Here is a 24,697-nt window from a genome sequence, read left to right as displayed (position 1 = left end):
ATCTCAACATGAGTGGAAAAGAAGTCTTATTTCAGCACCTCAATCCTTACAACATCCTGGTGAATTTATTCTCCAAATTACTTTTAAATCCTTGCCATAATGAGGTGTTCAAAATTAAAATCTTGTACAAGTTTAAAATTAACTTTGCTTTTGTATTTTTTGACTCTAAGAATAAAATCAAGGGTTCAGTGGGATCTTCTACTTCAGTTCTTACCTTTTAATAGCCTGTATATAGTACACTGCGATCCCAGTGCTTTCTTACACAATTTGACAATATTTTCATTTAAAATCTAAACTGATACCTTGTTCTTCCTATTCAGAAATATGACAAGAATTTTTTCTTGTAAGAAACCATGCATCGTCAATCAATTGATGATCTAGCTCCCACATCAGTACCACAGTTCCATGAGTTTATGTCATACCTTTTGTACAGAAGGGGCCATCATATGCAGTCCGCATGCAATCGCATGAGTAGCCATTATATTTCTCCACACACTTCCCACCATTTTGACAGTACATGCCATAACTGGTACAATGACCTGAGCAGCCAGGTTTCACTCCAGGAGTAATTTTTGCTCTCTCCTCTAGGTCGAGGGTGACACCATTCATCCTCAAAGATCTGATGCATCCAAGGTAACCCCGCTGACCACCTGCAGCACCTGCGGAGAAAGAAGCAATCAAAAAGGCAAAATGGAACAATAACTGGTTTGTCGGCTTTGCTCCTTTGGAAAATGGTGCAAATGTTTGTAGAATTTTCAATGCGAGTTGAATTGAACACAAACTAAGTTTCTTTAATCCTTTGAGTTGTTTTTAAAAAAAAATTCCACAGAGCAGGGTCTATTCACAAAACTGACCACATCCCCAGATTGCATGAAGAGTAATCAGCTAATTAATATGATTGGGTCCAGGTTTTAATCAAATTAAGAATTGCCTGAAAAGTGGTTACGGTCCCAAAACTAGAACAGTGAATTGGATGAGCAGGAAGTGGGCAGAATGATAGTATAATGTTAGATCAATTGCACCCATTTCCAGTCCTCTAACTGAACAGAAATAATTGTGAAGTACATTCTCCTGTAGCTTTGAAATACAATTAGTGGTTTGATTTTGTTATTCTTACAAATGTTTCATGGTTAAGCCACTGCTGTCACTCTGGCCGGGCAAGGCATATGAATGTGCCGTCACCATGGTGATGATGGTGCTTGGAGGGAGATGATGGCGAGAGACATCAGCAGCACGTTTTTTGTCAGATTAGGGACAGTGAAGAGGGATCATGTTGAAGGCTGGGATAAAACTGCAGTAAGTGGCAAGCAGGTTGGGGGAGTGGGGTCTGGTTCGGAGATTGAGTCCTCTGGCAGGTGATTTGCCAGATTGTCTGATCGGGAGATCTGACATTTGGGGCTTTGGCTTTGGGGAACTGTGGGGTCAAGGGTTGTGGTTGAAATTGGGGGGGGGGGGGTTAAGTGGCAGGTACAGGGGGTTCATTGCTCTGTTGGGAGTGGGGTGTGGGGGGGGGTTCACAAAGCATAAAAAGTATGTAAATGATATATCTGATAGGAGTGTCAATCCAACGCTGTACTGGGAAGGCGAGGTTGTCCAGGGAATACTCATTGACGGAGGGGTCCTGGGACATCTTGGTCTTAGTTCCCAGCAATGCTCCAAAAGGGCTGTTGCACAGGGAATGACATCACACCTGGGAATGCCTGGTTGAATTTCCCCAATGACACAAGAAAACTTAGAAATAGTTGTTGACATGTTTCCCTCTGGGGGGAGGGGTGGGGATTCATTATCTGCAATTGCATATTGCTGAAAATAACATAATTATTTGATTGAATTGTTGTGTGGGGAAGTGCTGAATATGTAACATTTGACTCAGCTTGAACAGCAACCATTTATGTTTGCAGATTTTTTCTTTGAACTCCTCTTCCTTTCCCAAATGTTTTATCAGTAGAAGGAAACAAAAAAAACCCATATAAAACAATTTTGTCTGTAGAATTCTTTTATTCACATAAATGATTTTGTGAATCTATTGAAACCTTTATTCCTCCTGTTCTTTGAATTACCTTGTCATCTGGATTTCTATCCCTGTTGGCATTTATTCTAAGTAATCCTGTTAAACTATGTCTTGTATGAAAGTAATTGGTTAAGTTACCATATTTTCATGCATAAGACCTGTTTGCCTTGAGTAGCTCTGTTAGCTTGTAACCACTGGAACTTCTACTTGGTAAAATACAGGATAATTTCTTTCTTGCATGTTTATAACATTTCATTTACAGAAGTAGAAACCATACTTACATTTAATTATTAGATAAGTTATAGTTATGATCCCAATGATGCATTGCATAGCGTTATTTGTGAGATGCATGAATAGAGGGGACTTGAGTTAAAGTTCAAAATTATCAGGGGGAAACTAACTCACCACCAGCACAGCAATAGCTTGCGTCATATCATCAATCTGCTAACAAGCAATTATTTGTCTTGGGTGATGATAATAACTTTGGGAGAAATAGCTATGATGTTAATGATTGAATTAATAATGGTCTTAAAAATGGTCTTTTGGTAAATCGGTTGCTGTGACTTGCAAGATGAGATGAGGAGTTAATCATTTCTTTGAAAACTGGTTGGAGAAGATATCATTACTCTCAGGAATGATTAAAGGTAGTAAAAGTTCTGATTTAGCTCTTCCAGGCATAACTAGCATTGTGTTTTTTTTAAATGGTCGGAGAATGGCGAGCAGCATGTATCCCAATTTTTTGATGAAGCATCTCCACCCAAAATATTGACTGCCCATTTCTCTCCATAGATACTGCCTGAACTGCTGAGTTCCTCCAGCGCTTCATGTGTTGCTCCAGATTCTAGCATCTGCAATCTCTTGTAAGCCCCATTTTTCATATGCTTCTCTTGTTGAGAAGATAGTATCAGAAAATTACTCCTAAAGGATGGGATTGCCCTCTTGAATGGTGATCCTAGTTGTTAAATGCAGTGATCTTGAACCAGGAAATGATGGGTTGGACACAAAATAATGAAGAAACAAAGCTGCCATGATTCAGCTTTGTTTTTGAGTAAAAATTGCATGAAGATTTTTTTTACTGAAAGTAAGTTATGCATCACTACTGTTCTAACAAAAGAATAAGGTTCTCATCACTGTTCATTCATATCCTCCTACTGATATAAAAAGTTTGTCTGGCCCATGGACTTTTCTTGATGATCAAGATCAATGTAAGCAGACGTGAACGTAAAAAGGAGGCAATCTCTTCTGCTCCAGAGTTTCAGGGATTAACCTTTGCTGTCACTGCAGAACATTATTGAGGGAGTGCTGTGGGTGGACTGGTGGAGTATATTGGATGAGGGTAACCCTGCATCCATCCTCCTTGATCAGGGTGTATTACAAGATCCCTTGATTGCCTTTTGCGAAGAACAGGAAAGCTCTTCTAATAGCCTGGTTGTTAGGTGCATTCCAGGGTGAGGGAGTAAATTCCCACTTGAGTCCATCACCATTTCATGCACAGAAGCACTTGGAGAGAAAAAAAGTAAATTGACCAAGACACAACTTTCACTGAAGTGACTGGGTGAACTGGTCTATCCAAATTTAATTCTGGCAATATATCTACTGAGAGCATTTGGAAAAGCAGCACAGTAGAGCTTTGGCTGCCTTCTCCATTTTATTGTTAATTCTCATGTGAACAACTTAAACCTCGAGAAAAGTGAGCTCCTTGGACAAAAGCTGAAATCCTGCCATTCAGAGTAACCAGATTAGTGATGAATAGTAAAACATAGTCTACTTTTTCTTTCCTTCCTTTGTGTATTTGACTTTTCAACTGAGGAAGCCCAAGTTTTAATTTGAAATAATCTAATTGTTTTAAATTGTTGCTTTAAACCATATGATTATTTTTATGCTTGCTGTAACTCTTTAACAGAATGCTCTAACTTCTATTGTTAACATGTATTCCCATTTGCAATTTCTGATCACATAAGCAGATGACTATTGATGCTTCATTACAAAGTTTAAGGTAGAAATTGATAATATGTTTAATTTCCTGTTTTACTCATTCCATTTCTATAGAACAGAATCCTGAATCAATGTACCATTCTTTCTGTTAGGTCCTTGAAGTGTACATGTCTATCAAATCTGAATCAATTAATGATAATTACTGTCCTCAATCAATGTTTAGTCGGGAGACCCATCCATTTTTTTTACCCTAACCTTGTCTCGGTCAATTAATAACAGTAGTAGCAAATGATGGATTGCTACTGATGATCAACCATTAGAATATCTTTAGTATTGAGAAGCACTACCTACCACTTATATTGTCTGTAACCATTCAACCATTAAGATAGAGGAACATCCAACATTAAAATTAATGAAAGTAAAGAGAGTGATGATAATTGCCATTTTTTTTTGGGTAACAGTTAACTGTTAAGTTTTTTCAACTACAAAGTCCCAAATCAATGCACAACCAACAAGAGAAATATTGAAATGAATTAGAAACTGTTTTTGGAGGTTGAGCTCTTTGTATCTGCAGATAACCTCCAAGTAAGAACTTGAAGGACCAAGCCTGATTTGAGGCCTTTCTGCCACAATTTGCTAGAGTTATAATGGCAGTAAGCTAAAATGGTCATGGATTTTTTGGCTTCCAACAGCCTGCAATATAGGATGAAATTATTACAACATTGGATAGATTAATTAACCAAGGTGAGTTAAAATTTCTATAATTACTTCAATCTAAAATACAGGTTGTGCTTGACTAAGAATTAAATTAATGGAAATGAAAATCTGGTGGGTTCTATAAAGGGTGTGCAACATCACCAAGTTACTGTCCAGGTAGTGAAAGCAAAAAACCTATCCCAAAGTTTTCTCAAGCACTGTTGATGACTAAATAAAAGTTTCTCAGTAGTACCACAATTAGCTTGTTTCATATATTACTGCACTTAAAATTCTCCAACATGCTTTTCCCAGTTAGGTATTTTAGTCAAGTAGCTGTGAATAAAGCATGTACAAAACACAAGAAGTAGAAGAGTGATTCGGACATTTGTCCACTGAAGCCATCAGCCATTCAATTAGATCATGGCTGATATTTCACCCCAGCTCTTTTTTCTCCTTATTCCTTCATTCCCAAGAATGTACTTGCAGTAAAGTCATTTATTCATGAGAAGATTTAGATATTTTATGTGGTTCCTTGTTTTTATGTGTTAACTCAAGGACCAGACTTTAATATAACTGCCCACCTGTTTGTTTTCAGATTCATGCAATATTCTATTGCAGCAAAGCATCTAAATAGTTGAAACAAGCACCCAAAGAGTTTTGAATTTTTTCATACAATGACAAGCAATTGTTAATTCCTTACCCACATAGAGTTGACTGTAGAGTTCTAGCCTGGTGTGACCCTGGGTTGGTGCCTTCCTGAAGTCCCTGCGGAGTAGATCTACTTGAAGGCTTGCTTCCTTTACATTGCGCTCAGCAATGACTCGATGCCACTGGTCATCATTCAAAGGATTTGGGGATCTCACTGTAAGTTCGACTGGGCCGTTCCCCACATCAAATGAAAATGCCACATCAGTTGGTGCTGAAAATAAAATTATCATTATTTAGTTTGGTTTTAATGGACTATAAAGGTTAAACTGGGAAACTTGGTGATAATGGTGAAATGATATGTAGACACGATCGAGAATAATCAAGATGTAACACCCAGAAGTTGTTAGGTGCCTGGAAAGGTCATTTAAGTAAATAATGTGTGGGAGACCAGTGAGTAAGGTTTTCAAGGACCAAGGTATTGTGTGCTAAGGAATAACATGGTGAAAGAACTTCAACTCCATAATGTGGAGTGCACAGAGGAAAATAAGTTGCAGGCCTTGGTTGCAGTTGGGTGCAAAGGTAGAGAAAGAGAGAGAGAGAGAGACTCCGAATTCTGAGCACTATTTGGGGTGGGGGCAGTGGGAGATGCTGAATGTCTGGATTGCTCCTTGCTTTACAGTGTTTTACAGAAGGAGAACCTAGAAAGAAAATTGTGGAGCACAGTACTCATACCAAGTCCATAATTTTCCTTAATGATTGTTTTTTTGAAGTGGAATCATAATATGTAGGATACATTAATTCTATTTTACAACACAATTTCTTAGGCATAACTTCTTCTGCTTAATATCTTTTACCAGTTTTAAAATCTACATGTTCGAAAAATCTTGCTGCATTGGACAAAGACCATATACATTCAAAAATCGAAATGCCATGTTTTTTTGTCAGACTGAGCACTATATCAATAAAAAATCTTTCATTCGAGGAATTTCTATATAATATTGAAAAGATATCAATAATTTCAGTATACTTACTTGTCACAAGCACACAGGAAGACAATGGAGATGGCTGAGAGGGCCTCTGTAATAGTCCACTTCCCATGGGGAAAGCGATAATTACATTACCAATCATTGAAAGATGATATACACTCCGTGGTAATTTGCTAATTGCCCATATGTCAAATCAGACAAAATGTGAAAAATGGACAGATTTGCTCATCTGACCTCTGATGAACCACCAACTGTCTTATAAATCTGTACTAATTCAGGAAGATGTTCAAATGCGTCTTCCTGAAATTCAAGAGTCAAGCCTAATCAGCAGGATTTGTCCTTATAAGGTGCAACTAATTTGTGTACCCTATACCTTGGTTATATCTTGGTTACGATAATGATACCAGAAGACATTTTCCAGATTTATTCTTTTCTTATTTCAATAAACATCAATAATAATTTCCATTTACATAGCAAGGCTACATATGCAAGTTTTACATTATGGTTTTTATATACCAACCATTTTAAAATTCCAATTGTTGCTTTTTTTTTAAACAAGACATAGTCATTGCAAGTCTTGTCCCAGTTAACAAATATTTCACCTGGTATTTTCAACCTTTCTGACTATTCATGTGTTTGGTCATACTGATACAATAAGATCAAAGAACAACTTATAAATTTTACACACAACATAACAAACATACATTAAATCTTAAATTATTTTGTTGCCTCTTTTAGCTGTGTTGTGAGGTGATGCACAATCCTTTCAGTTTCTAGATCAAAATTAGTATGCCTATTCATGAGTGTGGATCTAGATTTACTTTGCTGTGCAAAAAGTGTTTATTTTGAAAAGATTCTGCATAGGATAGATTTGTTGGGTGGGATGGGGATACAAGGATTGGCAGGGCAATGTACTACATTAAAAATACCTTTAGGACTCTCAGTTCAATGCTAACTCATTTCAATCCAATTAATTATGATTTATTTCAGCACAGTCTTCAAGATCAACAATTTACAAAGCACAACTGAGTATTTCTATCCTTTTGGGAGAAGGCATGTCTCCTTCTCTATACCTTCTCCTCATCTCTTTCCACATTTGACTGGTATCCCTCCTAGCCCTTCCATATGAAAACTGATTATATTATATCCCAAAACCAGAACTTCAGAGGCAACCATCCAATGAAGTCACAACAAATCCAACAGTAATGTAGCACTTGGAGACTCATTATTTGATTTTGAGCATTTCCTGTACTTGTTTTCCGTTCTCATGGTATGATTTCACAATCCAGAGACTGCAGGCTTTTGGATAGTTCATTGGATTGAGGGTATCTGCCTGTTAAAGCAGATACATAAGATTCCATATTTTGTTTTCCAAAGAACAGCTCAACATCATCCAAATAAGCATCTTCTAGAGGATAGATTGATCATGTATCCACTTGTATACAAATCTGCTGTCATGTTTACCTATAAAACGACAATGATTGCACTTCAAAAGTTGTTCAATGGTTATGAAGGGCTTTAAAACATCCCAGAGTTGTGGAAGATGTTTCATAAATAAAGGGTCTTTCCATCCTGGGGATCATACTTGTAAGTTACCTTCTCTTTTGATTTAGCATGTCAAAAGACAGTTAATCTACTCATATAAATATACATAACAGCAAACATAGTAATATAAAATATACAGGAATGCTCAAACTTAAGGGTACAATTCAAATCATTTATTCAAGCATTTCTATTTTCATAAAGTGTGGTCTTCTCTGAATGTTGCTTTTGTTTAACACATTTGAAATTGTTATTGTAAATATAATTTTGCATTGTTGGTTGTGGAGTCTCTGAAAGAAATTATGATTCAATTCCCCCTCAAAGTCTATCAGAAAAATCAAGGTAAATATCAACTAAGGAAGCACTGCACTGTTGGACGATGCATCCCTGTGATGTGAGGTAAATTCAAGGCCCAGCCTCTGAGAAGGACATACAAGGTGAAAAGGTAGTATTCTGAAGAAAAGCAGTGGAGCTATACCTGGGGCCCTGGCCAATATTTATTCCTCAATCATGAACTGAAAATCAAATTATCCAGATTTTATCACATTGCTGGTTGTGGGAGCATTCTGTCCCTAAATTGTACGCCTTTAACTTTAGAATTAGTTCATTGGCTGTAAAATCCTTTGGGATCAGAATTAGAATCAGGTTTATTACCACTGTCTTATATGAAATGAAATTTGTTGCTTTGTGGCAGCAGTACAGTGTGAAGACATAAAAAACTATAAATTACAAAAAAAAAGTGCAAAAAGGAGTCTATTGGTGGTGCTCGATGGACTAAGTCATAACTTGGCTTTGGTCCAATCACTTATTAATCTTCTATTTACCACTCTTTAATAAGTCTTTTACAATACTGGAACAAGTTTAATTTTGACTTTTAACTGTTGAAATGAACACCAGATCTAAAGCGTCAGCTAATGGTAAAGGTAATGGAGACCAACCTACTTTGGAAGCTATTTCTAATCTGGTTAGAAAGTTCGACCAGAGCTTTGCCGAATTGAAGTCCATTTTAAAGGACTTTGAAGACAGACAAAATACACTTATCCAGGAAAACGCCAAACAAAAGCAACTAATTGCTGAACTTGACCAAGCTGGTAAAGATAGAGATGCCAAACTCCACTCACTTGAAAAAGCCTTAATTACGACCAAGCAAAACCTGGAAAAGCAACAGCAGAGGATCATCAACCTGGAAGGATGCAGCAGGAGGAAAAATTTAAGAATCATCGGTTTTCCAGAGAATGCCAAGACTGGTAACCCGACAGAATTCTTTTCTAAACTTCTGGTCGATGTGTTTGGTTCCGAAATGTTTCCTGTTCAGCCCATTCTCAATAGAGCTCACAGAGCAATAAGATCCAAACCTGCTCCGGACCAAAAACCTCAGCCAGTAATATTAAGATTTCATCATGTCAACATCAAGGAACTCTTGATTCGTACCGCTCGTGGACGTGGAATGGTTCAACTTAAACAATGGAGGTTTCGAATAGTTGAAGATTACACCCCAGAAGTTATGACAGAAAGGCTGACCTACAAACCAATTATGGCTCATCTCTATCAAAGCAATTATCATCCTGCATTATTATTCCCAGCAAGGTTGAGAATTACACTACCTGATAAATCTTGCAAATGGTTTAAATCCGTCCAAGAGGCCGAAGAATTTCTTATGAACTAGCTTTTAATTTTAGAAGCTAAGAAATGCAGAAGAGACAGTGTTTTTCCTTTGATTTACTACCTACTTGCTTTATTATCTAATTAATTTTTAGATTTAAATCTTTTCTTTTCCTTCTTTTAATATTTTTAATGTTTTGTTTATTATTTTGTTTAAAATAATAATTAAGAATTTAACAAAATGACTGATCATTTGCTTTCTTTTCGAAATAACTATTAAACTGTATCTTTTAAATGTCGACTGTTAACGCCCTTTGGCTCTGTTTCAATCTCACAACTATGGTTGTTATTTCGATAACTTTGTTTCGACTATGTCGATAGCCTTTAGACTAAACATGGGTGGTTTATATTTTTTTTAACTTGGACTACTGCCACCAATAGAACTGGGGTTAATTCAATTGGAGGGTAGTTTCTGTCTGCCTATTGGTCAGTTTTTGGGCTGCTGGGGGAGGGGGGTGGGGCTGTTTTTAGGTTTTTTTTCTTCTGGACTAAACTACAAATTTTTCTAAATTGTCATCATATCCGCTTCCTCTTTGAACTTTTTTTTTACTTCTTCCTGCTGGTGAGACTCGCGTATAGCAAGATTAACCCTTTACATACCATATGTTTTTTAATCTGTTAAAATGGATAAGACTATTAATTTTATTTCATGGAATGTTAACGGCTTAAACAATCCGGTCAAGTGCAAGAAGATCTTTAAAGTTTTTCAGATTAAATGCTCAGATCATTTTTGCTCAGGAGACTCACATCAGGAACGTTTTTTTAGATTTTGGAGGGGTCAACAGTTCCATTCAAATTCACAAGCAAAGGTGAAAGGAGTTTCTATTTTTATAGACTCCTCAATTTCGTTTGTCCATCATGAGACAATATCAGACCCAAATGGTAGACTTTTATTAATTACTGGTCTACTTCATAATAAAAAAGTTCTTACGGTGAATGTTTATGCACGCAACGTAGATCATCCTGAATTTTTTAAACATCTGTTTGCATTTTTTCCTAATTTAAATGAATAGACTTTGATTATGGGTGGAGATTTCAACTGCTGTCTAAACCCTTCGATGGATAGATCTGTGTCAAATCCTGCACTTCCAAACAAATCCACTGTCTTTATTAACTCCTTCTTAGTTGAATCCGGAATTTTAGATGTTCGGAGATTTCTACACCCATATGATAAAGAATTTTCATTCTTTTCTCATGTCTACCATAATTACTCGAGGATTGATTATTTTTTATTGATGCTAGACTAGCTCCACTTACTATGGACTGTAAATACGATGCAATTGCCACTTCTGATCAGGCACTGTTGAAATGATCAATTAAATTAGCAGATGTATCCTTTGATGTCAGACAATGGCGACTTAACCCTTCTCTATTACAAGACTTAGATTTCGTCCAGTTTATTAAAGAACAGATCTCATTTTTCTTTTTAAACAATTTTACTTAAGAAATCTCCAGTGGGATAATATGGGATACTTTTAAAGCATATATCCATGGTCAAATTATTTCATATTCCGCTGGATTGAAAAAAACGAACTAATAACAAAATACGTATATTAGCTGACAAGATTAAAGAAATCGATAAAAAATATTCTGATACTCCTAATCTGGAGCTTTATAAAAAGAGAACAGAACTCCAATTGCAACATAGTTTATTATTAACATCTTCAATTGAAAATCTACTACTTAAAAACAAAAGTCAATTTTATATGCATGGTGACAAATCTGGTAAATTATTGGCCAACCAATTGAAAGCTACTTTATCTAAAAGTCAGATTAGTAAAATTCGTAAACCAGATGGTACCTACACAATAGATCATGTTCAAATTAACAAATCCTTTCAAGAACTTTATTCTTCTTTATACCAATCAGAATCCCCTGAGGATTCTACATTAATGCATGAATAGTTAAGAGATCTGAAGATTCCCCAATTATCTTTAAATGAACATTCTACATTAGATGCTTCCATTTCGGAGGAAGAAATAAAGAAAGTAATATTTTCAATGAACTCGGGTAAAGCACCCGGCCCTGACGGATATACAGCTGAATTTTTTAAATCCTTTTCTGATATTCTTGTTCCCTGGTTTGTAAAAATTTTTAAAGATGCCCTATCAGTAGGTAAACTACCACAATCTTTCTATGAAGCAACTATTTCTTTAATTCTTAAAAAGGATAAAGATCCCACTGATTGTGCATCTTATAGACCTATTTCTTTATTAAATGTAGATTCAAATATATTTTCCAAAATATTGGCCTTTAGACAGGCAATTACCTTTTAGATTGGTAACTGACTATTTTATGTATTTAGGTGTTAAAATTACCAAGAAACATAAGGACTTATTTAAAGCTAATCTATTGCCTCTAATTGACCATGTTAAACGATTATTTACTAAATGGTCCCCACTGTCTTTATCATTGGTAGGCCGAATTAATGCGGCTAAGATGAATATTTTACCAAAATTTTTATACTTATTTCAAGCAATTCCAACTTTCGTCCCGAAATCTTTTTTGACACTATTAATTCTAAAATTCTTTCATATATTTGGCAGAATAAAAACCCAAGGTTAAGTAAGAAATATTTACAAAAACTAAAACAGGATGGTGGTATGGCCCTGCCTAACTTTAGATTATATTATTGGGCAATTAATATCAGATATTTAATTTTTTGGATACAAGATTCAGGTGTAATTCAGTGCCCCAAATGGGTACACCTTGAGCACCAATCAGTACTTGGATTTTCATTAGTTTCTATTTTAGGAGCTTCACTCCCTTTTGCACTTATCAAATTAAGTAAACATATGATTAACCCAATTGTTAAATATACAATACGAATATGGTTTCAATTTCGTAAATTTTTTGGATTGAATAAATTTAATTTGTCAAGTCCCATTCAATCTAATTTTTTCTTTCATCCATCCAGAGTTGACTCAGCTTTTTCCATATGGAAAAGGAAGGGAATAGTATGTTTTCGTGATTTATTCATTGATAACTGTTTTTCATCTTTTGAACAACTGCCTAACAAATACAATTTGTCTAGATCACACTTTTTTCGATATTTGCAGATTAGAAATTTTTTAAAAGCTACTATACCCTCTTTTCCGACACCTTACAAAACTGAAATTACGGAAAAAATTTTAGGTCTTACTCCTTATCAGAAGGGCTTGATAGCAATAATCTATGATTTAATTATGAAAATACGTCCAGGATCACTGGACAAAAGTAAGAATGAATGGGAAATTGAACTCCAGACATTTTTACCTACAGAGACATGAAAGAAAATTCTTCATTTAGTTAATATATCTTTGATGTGTGCCAGACACTCTGATCCAGTTTAAGGTAGTCCACAGGACCCATTTGTCAAAAGATAAGCTAGCCCATTTTTATCACCATATAAATCCTATATGTGACAGATGTAAATCAAATGTGGCTTCTTTGACACATATGTTTTTGTCCTGTCCTCTTTTGGAAAAATATTGCAAAGACACTTTTAACATTATCTCAACCGTATTGAATATTGATTTACAACCTCACCCTATCACTGCAATTTTTGGATTACCAAGGATAGACTCTGGCCATTTATCTGCTTCTACTTACTGTATGATTGCCTTTGTTACATTAATGGCCAAATGATCCATTTTGCTTAAATGGAAGGATCCAATACCCCCTACTACTTTTCAATAGTTCTCTCAGACTATATCATGTTTAAACATGGACAAAATTAGGAGTGGTACTGTTGATCCTTCACTTAAATTTGAAGATATTTGGAGTCCATTTATTCAATATTTTCACATGATATAGATCCCCTTTCAATAATTCTCTGATTTGGAGGAATGGAGTTGATGACATAATATTGCTCTGTTTCCACTGAGAAATTTCAGTCCAGACTTTTTTGTTCTTTTTTTTTGTTCTTTTTGAAATTTTTCTGTTTAGTTTGGTTTGATATATTGTTTATAATTTTTCTTATGGATTTGGGGATTTTTTTTCTCTTTTTCTTCTCTTTTTTTTCTCTTTTCTTTTTCTTTCCTTTCTTTTATATTATATTCATCTACTCAGAGATCGAGGGATCTACAGATTTTTTTTATATTTTACTGTTCTTTATGATTATCTATGCCATGATTGTTCTCCTGATCTCTTTGTATCACATGTACAAACATTGATGTTATATATTAATCTGTATTAATTTGAAAACTAATAAAAAGGTTGAAAAAAATGTGCAAAAAAATAATGAAGTAGTGTTCATGGGTTCATGGACCGTTCAGAAATTTGATGGCAGAGGGGAAGAAGCTGTTCCTGAATCATTGAGTGTGGGTCTTCAGGCTCCTGTATCTCCTCCCCGATGGTAGTAATGTGAAGAGGGCATGTCCTGGATGGTGAGGGTCCTTAATGATGGATGCTGCCTTCTTGAGGCACTGCCTCTTGAAGATATCATTGATGGCGGGAAGGGTTGTGCCTGTGATGGAGCTGGCTGAATTTACAACTCTCTGCATCCTTTTTAATCCCGTACATTGGAGCCTCCATACCAGGCTGTGATGCAACCAGTCAGAATGCTCTCCACCGTACATCTATAGAAATTTGCAAGAGTCTTTGGTGACATACCAAATCTTCTCCTCAAACTCATAATGAAGTAGAGCTGCTGGCGTGCCTGCATCAATGTGTTGGGCCCAGGACAGATCCTCCAAGATGTTGACACCCAGGAGATTAGAGCTGCTCACCCTTTCCGCTGCTCACCCCTCAATGAGGACTGGTGCATGTTCTCCCAACTTCCCCTTCATGAAGTCCACAATCAATTCCTTGGTCTTGCTGATGTTGATTGAGAGGTTGTTGTTGCGACACCACTCAACCAGCTGATCTATCTCACTCCTGTATGCCACTTTGTTGCTGTCTGAGATGTTACCAATAACAGTGGTTTTATCTGTAAATTTATAAATAGCATTTGAGCTGTGCCTAGCCACACAGTCATGAATGTAGAGAGAGTAGAGCAGTGGGCTAAGCATGCATCCTTGAGGTGCGCCTGTGTTGATTGACAGCAAGGAGGAGATGTTATCACTGATACTTACTGACTGTGGTCTCCTGATGAGGAAGTCGAGGATCCAGCTGCAGAGGGAGGTACAGAGGCCCAGGTTTTGAAGCTTGTTGATTAATACTGAGGGGATGATGGTATTGAACATCAAGCTGTAATCGATAAACAGCAGCCTGATGTATGTTTTGCTGTTGTCTAGGTACTCCAAAGCAGAGCAGAGAGCCAGTGAGATTGTGTCTGCTGTAGACCCGTTGCGGCAGTAGGTGAATTAAGGTGGGTCCAGGTTCTTGCTCAGGCAGGGGTTAATTCTAGGCATAACCAACCTCTTGAAGCACTTCATTATGGTAGATGTGAGTGCTGCTGGTTGATAGTCACTGAGGCAGCTCACCCTGCTCTTCTTGGGCACTAGTATGATTGCTGCCCTTTTGAAGCAGGTGGGAACCTTTGACTGAAGCAGTGGGAGGTTGAAGATGTCCTTGAATACTCCAGCCAGTCGGTCGGCACAGGTTTTTAGTGCCCAGCCAGATACACCGTTTGGGCCTGATGTCCTGTGAGTGTTCACCCACTTGAAGGATGTTCTGACATTGGTCTCCGAGACAGAGATCACAGAGTCGTCGGATGCTGTGGGGATTCACACAGGTGTTGTGTTATTCTCCCTTTCAAAGTGTGCATAAAAGACGTTGAGCTCATCGGGGAGTGAAACATCTGAGACCACGAAAGGCATATAGAAATGCAAGTCTGTCTTTTTCATTCATTCACAAATGTACTAGTTTGATTCTATTGTACCCATAAAGCTGCCTTTAAACTGCACCTAATGCAAAACCATAAAATTACATATGACTTCAAAATGCTTGCAAAAACTCACTGTGCTATTACCTCCAAAGTGGTAAACATCAGACTACTTTTACGGTAGTGTTAAAATTAAACCTTCCATTTTTTTAGTTGAGCTCAACTAGTACATATACCACTAATCTTACAATCAGGCCTTAATAAAGACTGATACAAGATCATCTCATTTTTAGGTGAAGCTATGTATGGTTAGATAACTGCTTAGAGAGACCTATAGTTTTTTTGCTCTGTAATTTGTGGAAAAGGAGCTACTATTTGTTCCTGTTAAAAAATGACAATTAAATATAAGTAATTATCAAAAAGTTTTTAGAACAAATTAAGTATTTTCAGATGTTTGCTTTGCCCTCTTTGAACTTCTACTGCAAGTTGTGGCAAGTTGAACCACTGAACTTATTTTGGACAACTTCATACCAGAGCTTCCCTTGCTGCTTGGGAAAACAAACTAGCTTAACATCAAAACAAAATGTGCAATAGAATTTTCCTGTTCATGGTGCCATAGTTAATTAAAGGCATTTTTGTCCCATATTGCTAATTACACCACTCATAAAAAAATAAAATGAATGCTTATAGTACAAGCTGAAAAATAAAGCTCTGAAACAGTCTGACCTTTTACCAACATAAATTTAGCGCAAGCTCTGAGGAAACAGGAAAAGCGATACTGCTTAGTAGGCAATTAAATATGTTTAGTTCCTGACAATAGCAAATTACATGACATATGAGGATGTCTTACCACTTTGCATATTTTAAAGTAGGATGTAATTTTCCTAAAAGCTTGTAGTTGGAGAAATGCCTTCACTGATATAATGAAATCCTATCACTGACGATTCATAATGGAGCAGGATGACAGGTCTTACAACTCAAATCCCATTACTTCACAAATGACTAATTTTACTGTGAGGAATAAGTATTTGTTAAACATAACTAGTTTTAGATTCCAATAATTCACTATCTATTGAAATATCTAGTACATTATTCATCAGATTGTTTAAACATGTGAAATATAAATGACAAGTAAATTGAGAACGATTTATAGGATTATTGAAAAGAAGAAAATTTAATATTTCAGCTTATCATAATATAGAGTGACTTTACTCACAAATGTTCAGATAGAATTAATGAGAGTTATAAAAGAGAGAAGTTCATAGGTCGTTGACCTAATCAGTTGCAGAACAGAAAAATAAAATGTCTCATTCATTCCACATAAAAACTGATTCCCAGACAGATTAATATCAGTTGTGCCTTTATCATTTACAAATTTAAACACAGTTTTAAATATTTGAAAGTAAATGCATCTAAGATGATCTTAAAATATTAAACACAGTAATGTTTAAAGACTAAACTTATTTATGAGCATATAGGTTTCTTATCCTATCATTTGAGTAATATTCCTGACAAATCTCAGAGCTAAATTCTTGGAAGTAGAATTGTGTCACTTGTGTTTTACCTCAAGTCATTATTTTATGATAAATCAATCAATGTATTTATGTTCCTTGGGATATACTTCTTTAATCTGGTTCTTTGTTTACTTTGGTTCACACATTTTAAAAAGGTACTTCTTTGCAGCTGTATGTGATTGAAGTTGATTATTGGGTACACTTTATTTTACTTCTGAGGATAAAAGAGATTATCTTATTTAACCAGAGAGCACATAAAATAGATCCACTTGGCCTCTGGTCCTGAAATTCACTTACATATCTTCTATTCTTCCAGTTTCTATTGATCAAAAATTAAAATGTATAAGTATCTACAATATTGTATTTTATGCTATACTTCAGAACAAAATAATGACAGAGTTTCACACATACTCAAAGATAAAACAAGTGAATGCACCTTAGAGATGATCTGTTAAATCTATTTCCTAGTGGTAAATAGGAACTAGATCAAAATCTAAAGCAGTGGCCAGGATTTTACTGGCAAATGCTGACAGTAAATGGAAGCAAATCTGGGACTTCTGCACATGCATTGTACATGCAGAAGAAGTCCCAAACATACTAACAGATTTGGAATGCTGAATCTGTTAATTCACGCTGCAGGTGGAATCACGTGGCAGACTTCCACCTTGTTGAAACTTCCCAGTGTAAATACTAAAGAAATGGCATCATGGATCCCACACAATGCTGGAGGATTCAAGACCCAAGTGATTTAAGTGGGAATTTTATGACTGTGGAGAAGGAAGCAAGGGAAAGTTAAATCCCTTTTTAATTATTTTGGGTTGGTTTAATGCTTTTTTATATCACTCATGGGCGGGTAAATTTAAATAGAACTCTGTGGTCAGATGGAAGGTAAGGGCCATAATGGACAGAAAAACATGTCTGTACATCAACCTCCCACCAATACCTCTTCACATATTCTCCAAAGCTGCACCTCCTCAGGAACAAATGTAAGTTTTAGTGGGTCCAGAAAATTGGCAGTAACAGGTCTGATGTTCAGTGTGCACACTCCACCTTGTCTATGATTTAACTTAAATCACACAGTATGGAAACAGGCCCAACAGTCCACTAAGTGTGCACTGACTATCAACCACCCATTTGCACTAATCCCATTTTTTATTCTCCCCACTAACTCCCACCCCCGCCCAGTCTGAGATTCTACCCACTCACCTACACACTAGGGAAATTTATAGTGGCCAATTAACAATGGGAAGATCTGTGATAACATGGAAGGCAGGAGAGATTGAATGAGAATGTGGTTCAAGTATAGGATAAAAGATGGAGGAAATAAAACAAGGGAACAAAAAGTCAATATAGAGTAATTATAAATACAGAATAGTTATCTGAAATTACCAGAGGAAGGTAGAGTGAATGCTGGAAATCAGAAATAAAAATGCTGAATTACAGTGATTATCAGAAATTATTGCAACCAGAAGACAGAGTCGACAAAGGGGAACCTGTAGATGTAGTGTTTTTGATTTTCCAGAAGGCACATGATAAAATCTATGTAAAAGGCTGGATGGTTTTGGGGGAAGTGCATGAGCATGGATTGAAGACAGACAGAATGTCAGAATAATAGGCCTTTTTCAGACGAGAAAGATGTAACTAGTGGATTGCCCCAAGGATGAGTTCTTGGCCCTCAACTGTTTACTATCTTGATTAGTGATTTGGTGGAGGGAGCAAATGAGAGGTATCCAAGTTTGCTGATGACATGAAAATAGGCCAGAGATAATGCTGCAAAAGGATATTTGGACTTTGCATACCATGTAGATTGCTGAGTGAATGGGCAAAAATTTGGGAAATGGAATTTCATGTGGGAAAGTGTGAGGTCATGCACTTTGGTAGGAGGAATCAAAAGGCAAACTATCATTTAAATGGAGAGTGACTGCAAATGAGTTTACAGAGAAATCTAGGTGTTGAGCATAAAATACAAAAAGTTGGCATGCAGTGCAGTAAGTAATTAAGAATGCAAATTGCATATTCGCCTATATTGCTAGGGATTTGAAATTTAAAAGTAGAGAAGTATTGTTACAGTGGTACAGAGTTTTGGCGAGGCCACATCTGGTACTGTCTACAGTTTTGGTCCCTTGGTTAAGAAAGGATAAACCAGTGTTGGAGGCAGTTCAAAAAGGTATTCTCCAGGCTAATACCTGGGATGAAAGGGTTGTCCTGTCATGAATGCTGGAAAAGTTAGGAGTTTGGAAGGATGAGGGATGATCTTATTAAAATATATGAAAGCTTAAGGGGGTGTGAAAGGGTAGATATTGAAGTGTTTCCACTAGTGGGAGAGTCTCAAATGAGGGGACACAGTTATAAGGTAAGAATGCAGTCATTTAAGACTATGGTGTGTAGGAATTTCTTCCTACAAAAGGTGGAGAATCTTTAGTATTCTCTAACCCAGGGGGTTGTGGAGGTTAGATCATTGGGGGGCACAACAAGTGATAAATAAAGCTTTGAAATATTGAGGATTTGAGTGCTGTGTGGAACTGCCACAGAAAATGAGTTGAGACCTGGGACAGATCAGCAATGGCAGGGGATGGTTAAGGGGCAGGTGGCGTGCTCCTGCTGCTATTTTCTTGTGCTGTGGTGTACTCTAGATATGCAGTCCCTTTACAAATCCAGCTTAGGTGGGATGGGCTGTTCCTTGTTCCTCAAACTGTAGTCTGACCAGCTGCCATCCACCACTGCCTCTTTGATGACTTCTTACCATGAATCTTACCAAATCTGCTGACATCCTAGCTATGCCTGCCCTTTTATAAGATTGCATCCTCTGATACTTTGGTATGTTCCCAGGCCTCCTTTTGAATTACTTTGATGACTAGTTGCTGTTGCTTTCTAATCATACTTTAAATTACAAAATGTTAATAAATATGGCTTCACTTTCCACCCCCTCACCTTCATGTGATCCAGAGGCAAAATTTACCTCACTTTCTTGAATTTTCCTTTTTTACTTAGAACATAGAAATAGGTAAATTGGTAAATTGATAAATTGGTTTATTATTGTCAGGTACAGTGAAAAACTTGTTTTGCATGTCATCCATACAGATCATTTCATTACATCAATGCATTGAAGTAGTACAAGGGAAAGCAATAACAGAATGCAGAATAAAGTGTTACAGTTACAGAGAAAGTGCAGTGTAGGCAGACAATGTGTAAGGTCATAATGAGGTAGATTGTGGGATCAAGAGTCCATTTTATTGTACTGGGGGACCGTTCAGTAGTCTTATAACAGTGGGATAGAAGCTGTCCTTGAGCCTGGTGGTACGTGCTTTCAGGCTTTTGTATCTTCTGCCCGATGGCAGGGAGGAGAAGAGAGAATATCTGGGGTGGGTGGGGTCTTTGATTATGTTGGCTGCTTTATCGAGGCAGCGAGAAGTGTAGACAGAGTCCATGGAGGGGAGGCTGGTTTCTGTGTCCATGAATCTCTGTCATTGAAAACAGAACAGTACAGCACAGGAACAGGCTCTTCAGCCCACAATGTTGTGTCGAACTAATTAGACTAATGACACCTCATCCCTTCTGCCTGCACATGGTCCATATCTCTCCATTTTCTGCACATTCATGTGCCTATCTAAGAGCCTCTTAAACACCTCTCCACCACCACCCTTGGCAGTGTATTCCAGGCATCTAGCACTCTCTGAAAAAAACTTACCCTGCACATCTCCTTTGAATGTAGCCTCTCTCACCTAAAATGCATGCCATCTAGTATTAGTCATTTCGACCCTGGAAAAAAGATACTGGCTGTCTACTCTTTCTATGCCTCTTGGAATCTTATAAACTTCTATCAGGTCTCCCCTCTGCCTTCACCACTCCAGAGAAAGCAACCCTAGTTAGTCCAACCTCTCCTTAATGCACATGCCTCTAATCCAGGCAGCATCCTGGTCAACTTCTTTTGAATCGTCTCCATAGCCTTCACATCCGTCCTATAATGGTGTGACCAGAATTGAATGCAATACTCCAGATGTGGTCTAACCAGAGTTTTATAAAGCTTCAACATAACTTCCTGAGTCTTGAACTCAGTGCTTCAACTAATAAAGGCAAGCATCCCATACGCCTTCTTTACCACCCTGGCAACTTGTGTGGCCACCTTCAGGGAGTCTTAGAGTCTGCTCTCTACTGACATTTACTTTTATCTCATTAATTCACACAGATACTGAGATTAGATTTCTTCCCATCCTGCTTTCATTGTCTTCTCCCATTTTCTATGTTTCTGTGTTTCAAGTCCAAGTTTATTGTTGTCATAGGCATATGTACACAGGGTATAAATGCCATGAAAATTAGCTTTTTGCAGCAGTAGCACACATTGATTCCGATAGTGGCACCTTCTTTATCCAAGATGAAGATTTCTCCTCATTGTGTTAAAAATAACCTTTGATTAGGCCTGTTTCTTTTTCTATGTATCTCCCTATTCGTAAAAACTGTGATGTCATCCCTCTTGCTTTCATCAACAAATTCACCAGCATCTATGTTGAAGGAATATTCTTTCCCAGAGGACCTGGATAAAATTCTTGATGAATTTTTTGCACCTCTTTTTACAAAGGAAAGGGACTTTACTGATGTTGTACTTAAGGTGAAAGGGTGTGAAACCATTGGATGGAATAAACAGAGTAAGAGAGGCAGTATAAGAAATCTTTGAAGAGGTTCGCATCTTTGCCCAGGTGAAATACATAATTTCAATGCTGTGCAATTTATGGAAAGTAGACATTTAGAATAACACAGATTAATGAAAACTATTTAGCAAGGCTTTGTTGAGGGAAGATCTAACTTGATTGAATTTCTTGTGGAGTGTCAATGAGGGCAGTGTGTTCAATGCAGCCAACATGGCTTTTATCAAGGTTTCTGATGGTTCCACATGATAGGCTAGACAAAAAAGTTAATGCCCATGGGATGCAAAAGAGGCTGGCAAATTATATTCAAACCCAGCTCAGTGGCAGGAAACAAAGGGCGATACCCAGGGCTGAAATGGTTGCCACAAGAGGACGCAGGTTTAAGGTGCTGGGGAGTAGGTACAGAGGAGGTGTCAGGGGTAAGTTTTATACTCAGAGAGTGGTGAGTGCATGGAATGGGCTGCCGGCAACGGTGGTGGAGGCAGATACAATAGGGTCATTTAAGAGACTTTTGGAAAGGTACATAGAGCTCAGAAAAATGGAGGGCTATGGGTAAGGCTAGTAATTTCTACGGTAGGGACATGTTCTGCACAACTTTGTGGGTCGAAGGGCCTATATTGTGCTGTAGGTTTTCTATGTTCTATGTTCTAATATGTAATAGGAACGTTGTACTTGCATTGCAGGAGGTGCAGATGAGATTTACGTGGATTTTGCCAAGAAAGGAAGATCTTAGCTCTGAGGAGAGATTGGATGGGCTGAGGATATTTTCTTTGGATGGAGGAGGCTGAGGGAAGACTGATTTGAGGTGTATAAAATTATGAGGGTTACAACTATATAGGATGAGCAGCCAGAACCTAAATCATTTAGTGGAGGCATGAAAAACCAAGGGGGTATATAACACCATAAGCCCATAAGTTATAGGAGCAGAATTAGGCCACTTGGTCCATCGAGTCTGATCCACCATTCAATCATGGCTGATATTTTTTCAACCCCATTCTCCTGCCTTCTCCCCATAACCCTTAACCCCCTTACCAAGTAAGAATCTATCAACCTCTGCCTTCAATACACCCAATGACTTGGCCTCCACAGCACTCTGTGGCAACAAATCCCACAGATTCACCATCCTCTGGCTGAAGAAATTCCTCATCTCAGCTTTAAAGGGACATCCCTTTATTCTGAAGCTGTGTCCTCAGATCCTAGACTCTCATACTAATGGAAACATCCTCTCCACGTCCACTCTATCTAGACCTTTCAGTGTTCAGGAGGTTTCAATGAGATGCCCCCCTCATCCTTCTGAACTCCATCAAGTACAGGCCCAGAGACACCAAACACTCCTCATAGGTCAAGCCTTTCATTCCTGGGATCATTCTTGCAAACCTCCTCTGGACCCTCTCAAGGGCCAGCACATCCTTTTTTAGATATGGGGCTCAAAATTGCTCACAATATTCCAAATACAGTCTGACCAATGCCTTATAAAGCCCCATCAGTACATTCTTGCTTTTATAGTCTTGTCCTCTCAAAATGAATGCTAACATTGTATTTGCCTTCTTTCCTACCAACTCAACCTGCAAGTTAACCTTGAGGGAATCCTGAATAGGATTCTCAACAGATTATCAAGAAGGCAAATGGAATGTTGGCCTTCATTGTTAGAGAGATTGAATTTAAGAGCAGGGAGGTTATGCTGCAACTGTACAGGGTACTGGTGAGGCCGCACCTGGAGTACTGCGTGCGGTTCTGGTCTCATTACTGAGATAGATGTACCGGCTTTGGAGGCGGTGCAGAGGAGGTTCACCAAGTTGATTCTGGAGATGAAGGAGTTAGAGATATTGATACAGAGAGATTGAGTCGCCTGGGGCTATACTCGCTGGAATTCAGAAGAATGAACGGGGATCTTACAGAACCATATAAAATTATGAAAAGGATAGATAAGGTAGATGCAAGAAGGTTGTTTTCACTAGGGGACATAACCTCAAGATTCAAGGGAATAGATTTAGGACTAAGACGAGGAGGAACTGCTTTTCCCAGAGAGTAGTGAATCTGTGGAATTCTCTGCCCAGGGAAGCAGTGGAGGCTACCTCATTAAATATATTTACGACACAGTTAGATAGATTTTTGCATAGTAGGGGAATTAAGGGTGATGGGGAAAAGGTAGGTTGGTGGATCTGAGTCCCCATCAGATCAGCCATGATCTGATTGAATGGCGGGGCAGGCTCGATAGGTCGGATGGCCAACTCCTGCTCCTATTTATGTTCTTGTGAACTGGGACTCGCAGGTCCCTTTGCACCTCTCATTTCTAAATTTTCTTCCCATTTAGAAAATAGTCTACAACTTTATTCTTCCTATTAAAGTGCATAACCCACACTTCTGCAGACTCCCTGCCTCTGCGACACTACCTGTTCCTCCACCTATTTTGGTATGGTCTACAACGATATAATTAAAGTAAATAATTGAAGGAGGAGAATTGAGTCAAAAAAATCACCCAGAATGTGGTGGTGTTAAGAAGTATTTGGTTGTGTGCTTGAAAAGCTGGGACCTGCAGGGTCATGGATAAGTGCTAGGTAGATCTCTGTTGACTGCACACAAACAATGGACTGAGTAGCCCCCTTCTGTGTTGTAATTTTTTTTATGATTTCTGTTTCACTGCTCAGTGTCTCAAGTATTCAAACTAGGCAGCGATATCCTTAATGTATTTCCTCATAAAACAATTAATTCATAGCTTTAGCACAATTTCCTCTGTCATGGGGATTAAACACATTGATTCTGTGCACAATTTCATCCGCAAGTCCCCTGCCATTTGCCACCAGTTCCTCGTCTCACTTTCACTCTCACATTTATGTCTTTGGCCTTCCGAACTGCTCTAATCGAATTCAGTCCAAGCTTGAAGAGCAATACTTTCCTTTCGGCATGTTGTCACTCTCTTGCCTCAATGATGACCTTAACTATAGCTCCAGCCAATGCATTTTCTTTTGCTTTTTGAGCACATATCTCTGTTTAACATGTCTCAAAGCAAAACCATGAAAAGAATCTGATGATTAAAATGGATTCAAAATAAGCTGGGATAATAATACTGTCTCCCTCATTGGCATAATTAACCAGAATTCTTTTCTGGGGCTTGCAACAAGATTTAAGAAAATCCAGATGAACAGAACCTGACTCACTGACCAACTGGCAAATCAGATTTTCTCTGATCTCTAATAAATACCAGCTGTACTAAATATTTAAGGGATAAGTTCAACTGGTTTAAGATATAATCAAGGGTAAGATGTTTCCAAATTCAAGACTTACTAAGTAACTTCATGATATCCAGAGATAAA

General features: G+C 37.6%; 1 protein-coding gene across 1 annotated transcript in view; it reads right to left on the bottom strand.

Annotated features, from left to right (window-relative positions):
• The window catches only part of cntnap2a (contactin associated protein 2a), a 1,327,865-nt gene that overhangs the window by 138,376 nt on the left and 1,164,792 nt on the right, over positions 1–24,697 (bottom strand). The window contains 2 exon segments of the mRNA XM_052015905.1: positions 423–659; positions 5,343–5,561. Coding sequence (XP_051871865.1) covers positions 423–659; positions 5,343–5,561 — 456 coding nt within the window.

Source organism: Pristis pectinata, chromosome 5 (genome assembly GCF_009764475.1).
Source record: "Pristis pectinata isolate sPriPec2 chromosome 5, sPriPec2.1.pri, whole genome shotgun sequence".
In the NCBI taxonomy this organism is placed as follows: domain Eukaryota; kingdom Metazoa; phylum Chordata; class Chondrichthyes; order Rhinopristiformes; family Pristidae; genus Pristis; species Pristis pectinata.
This window is presented reverse-complemented; position numbering and strand designations above follow the sequence as displayed.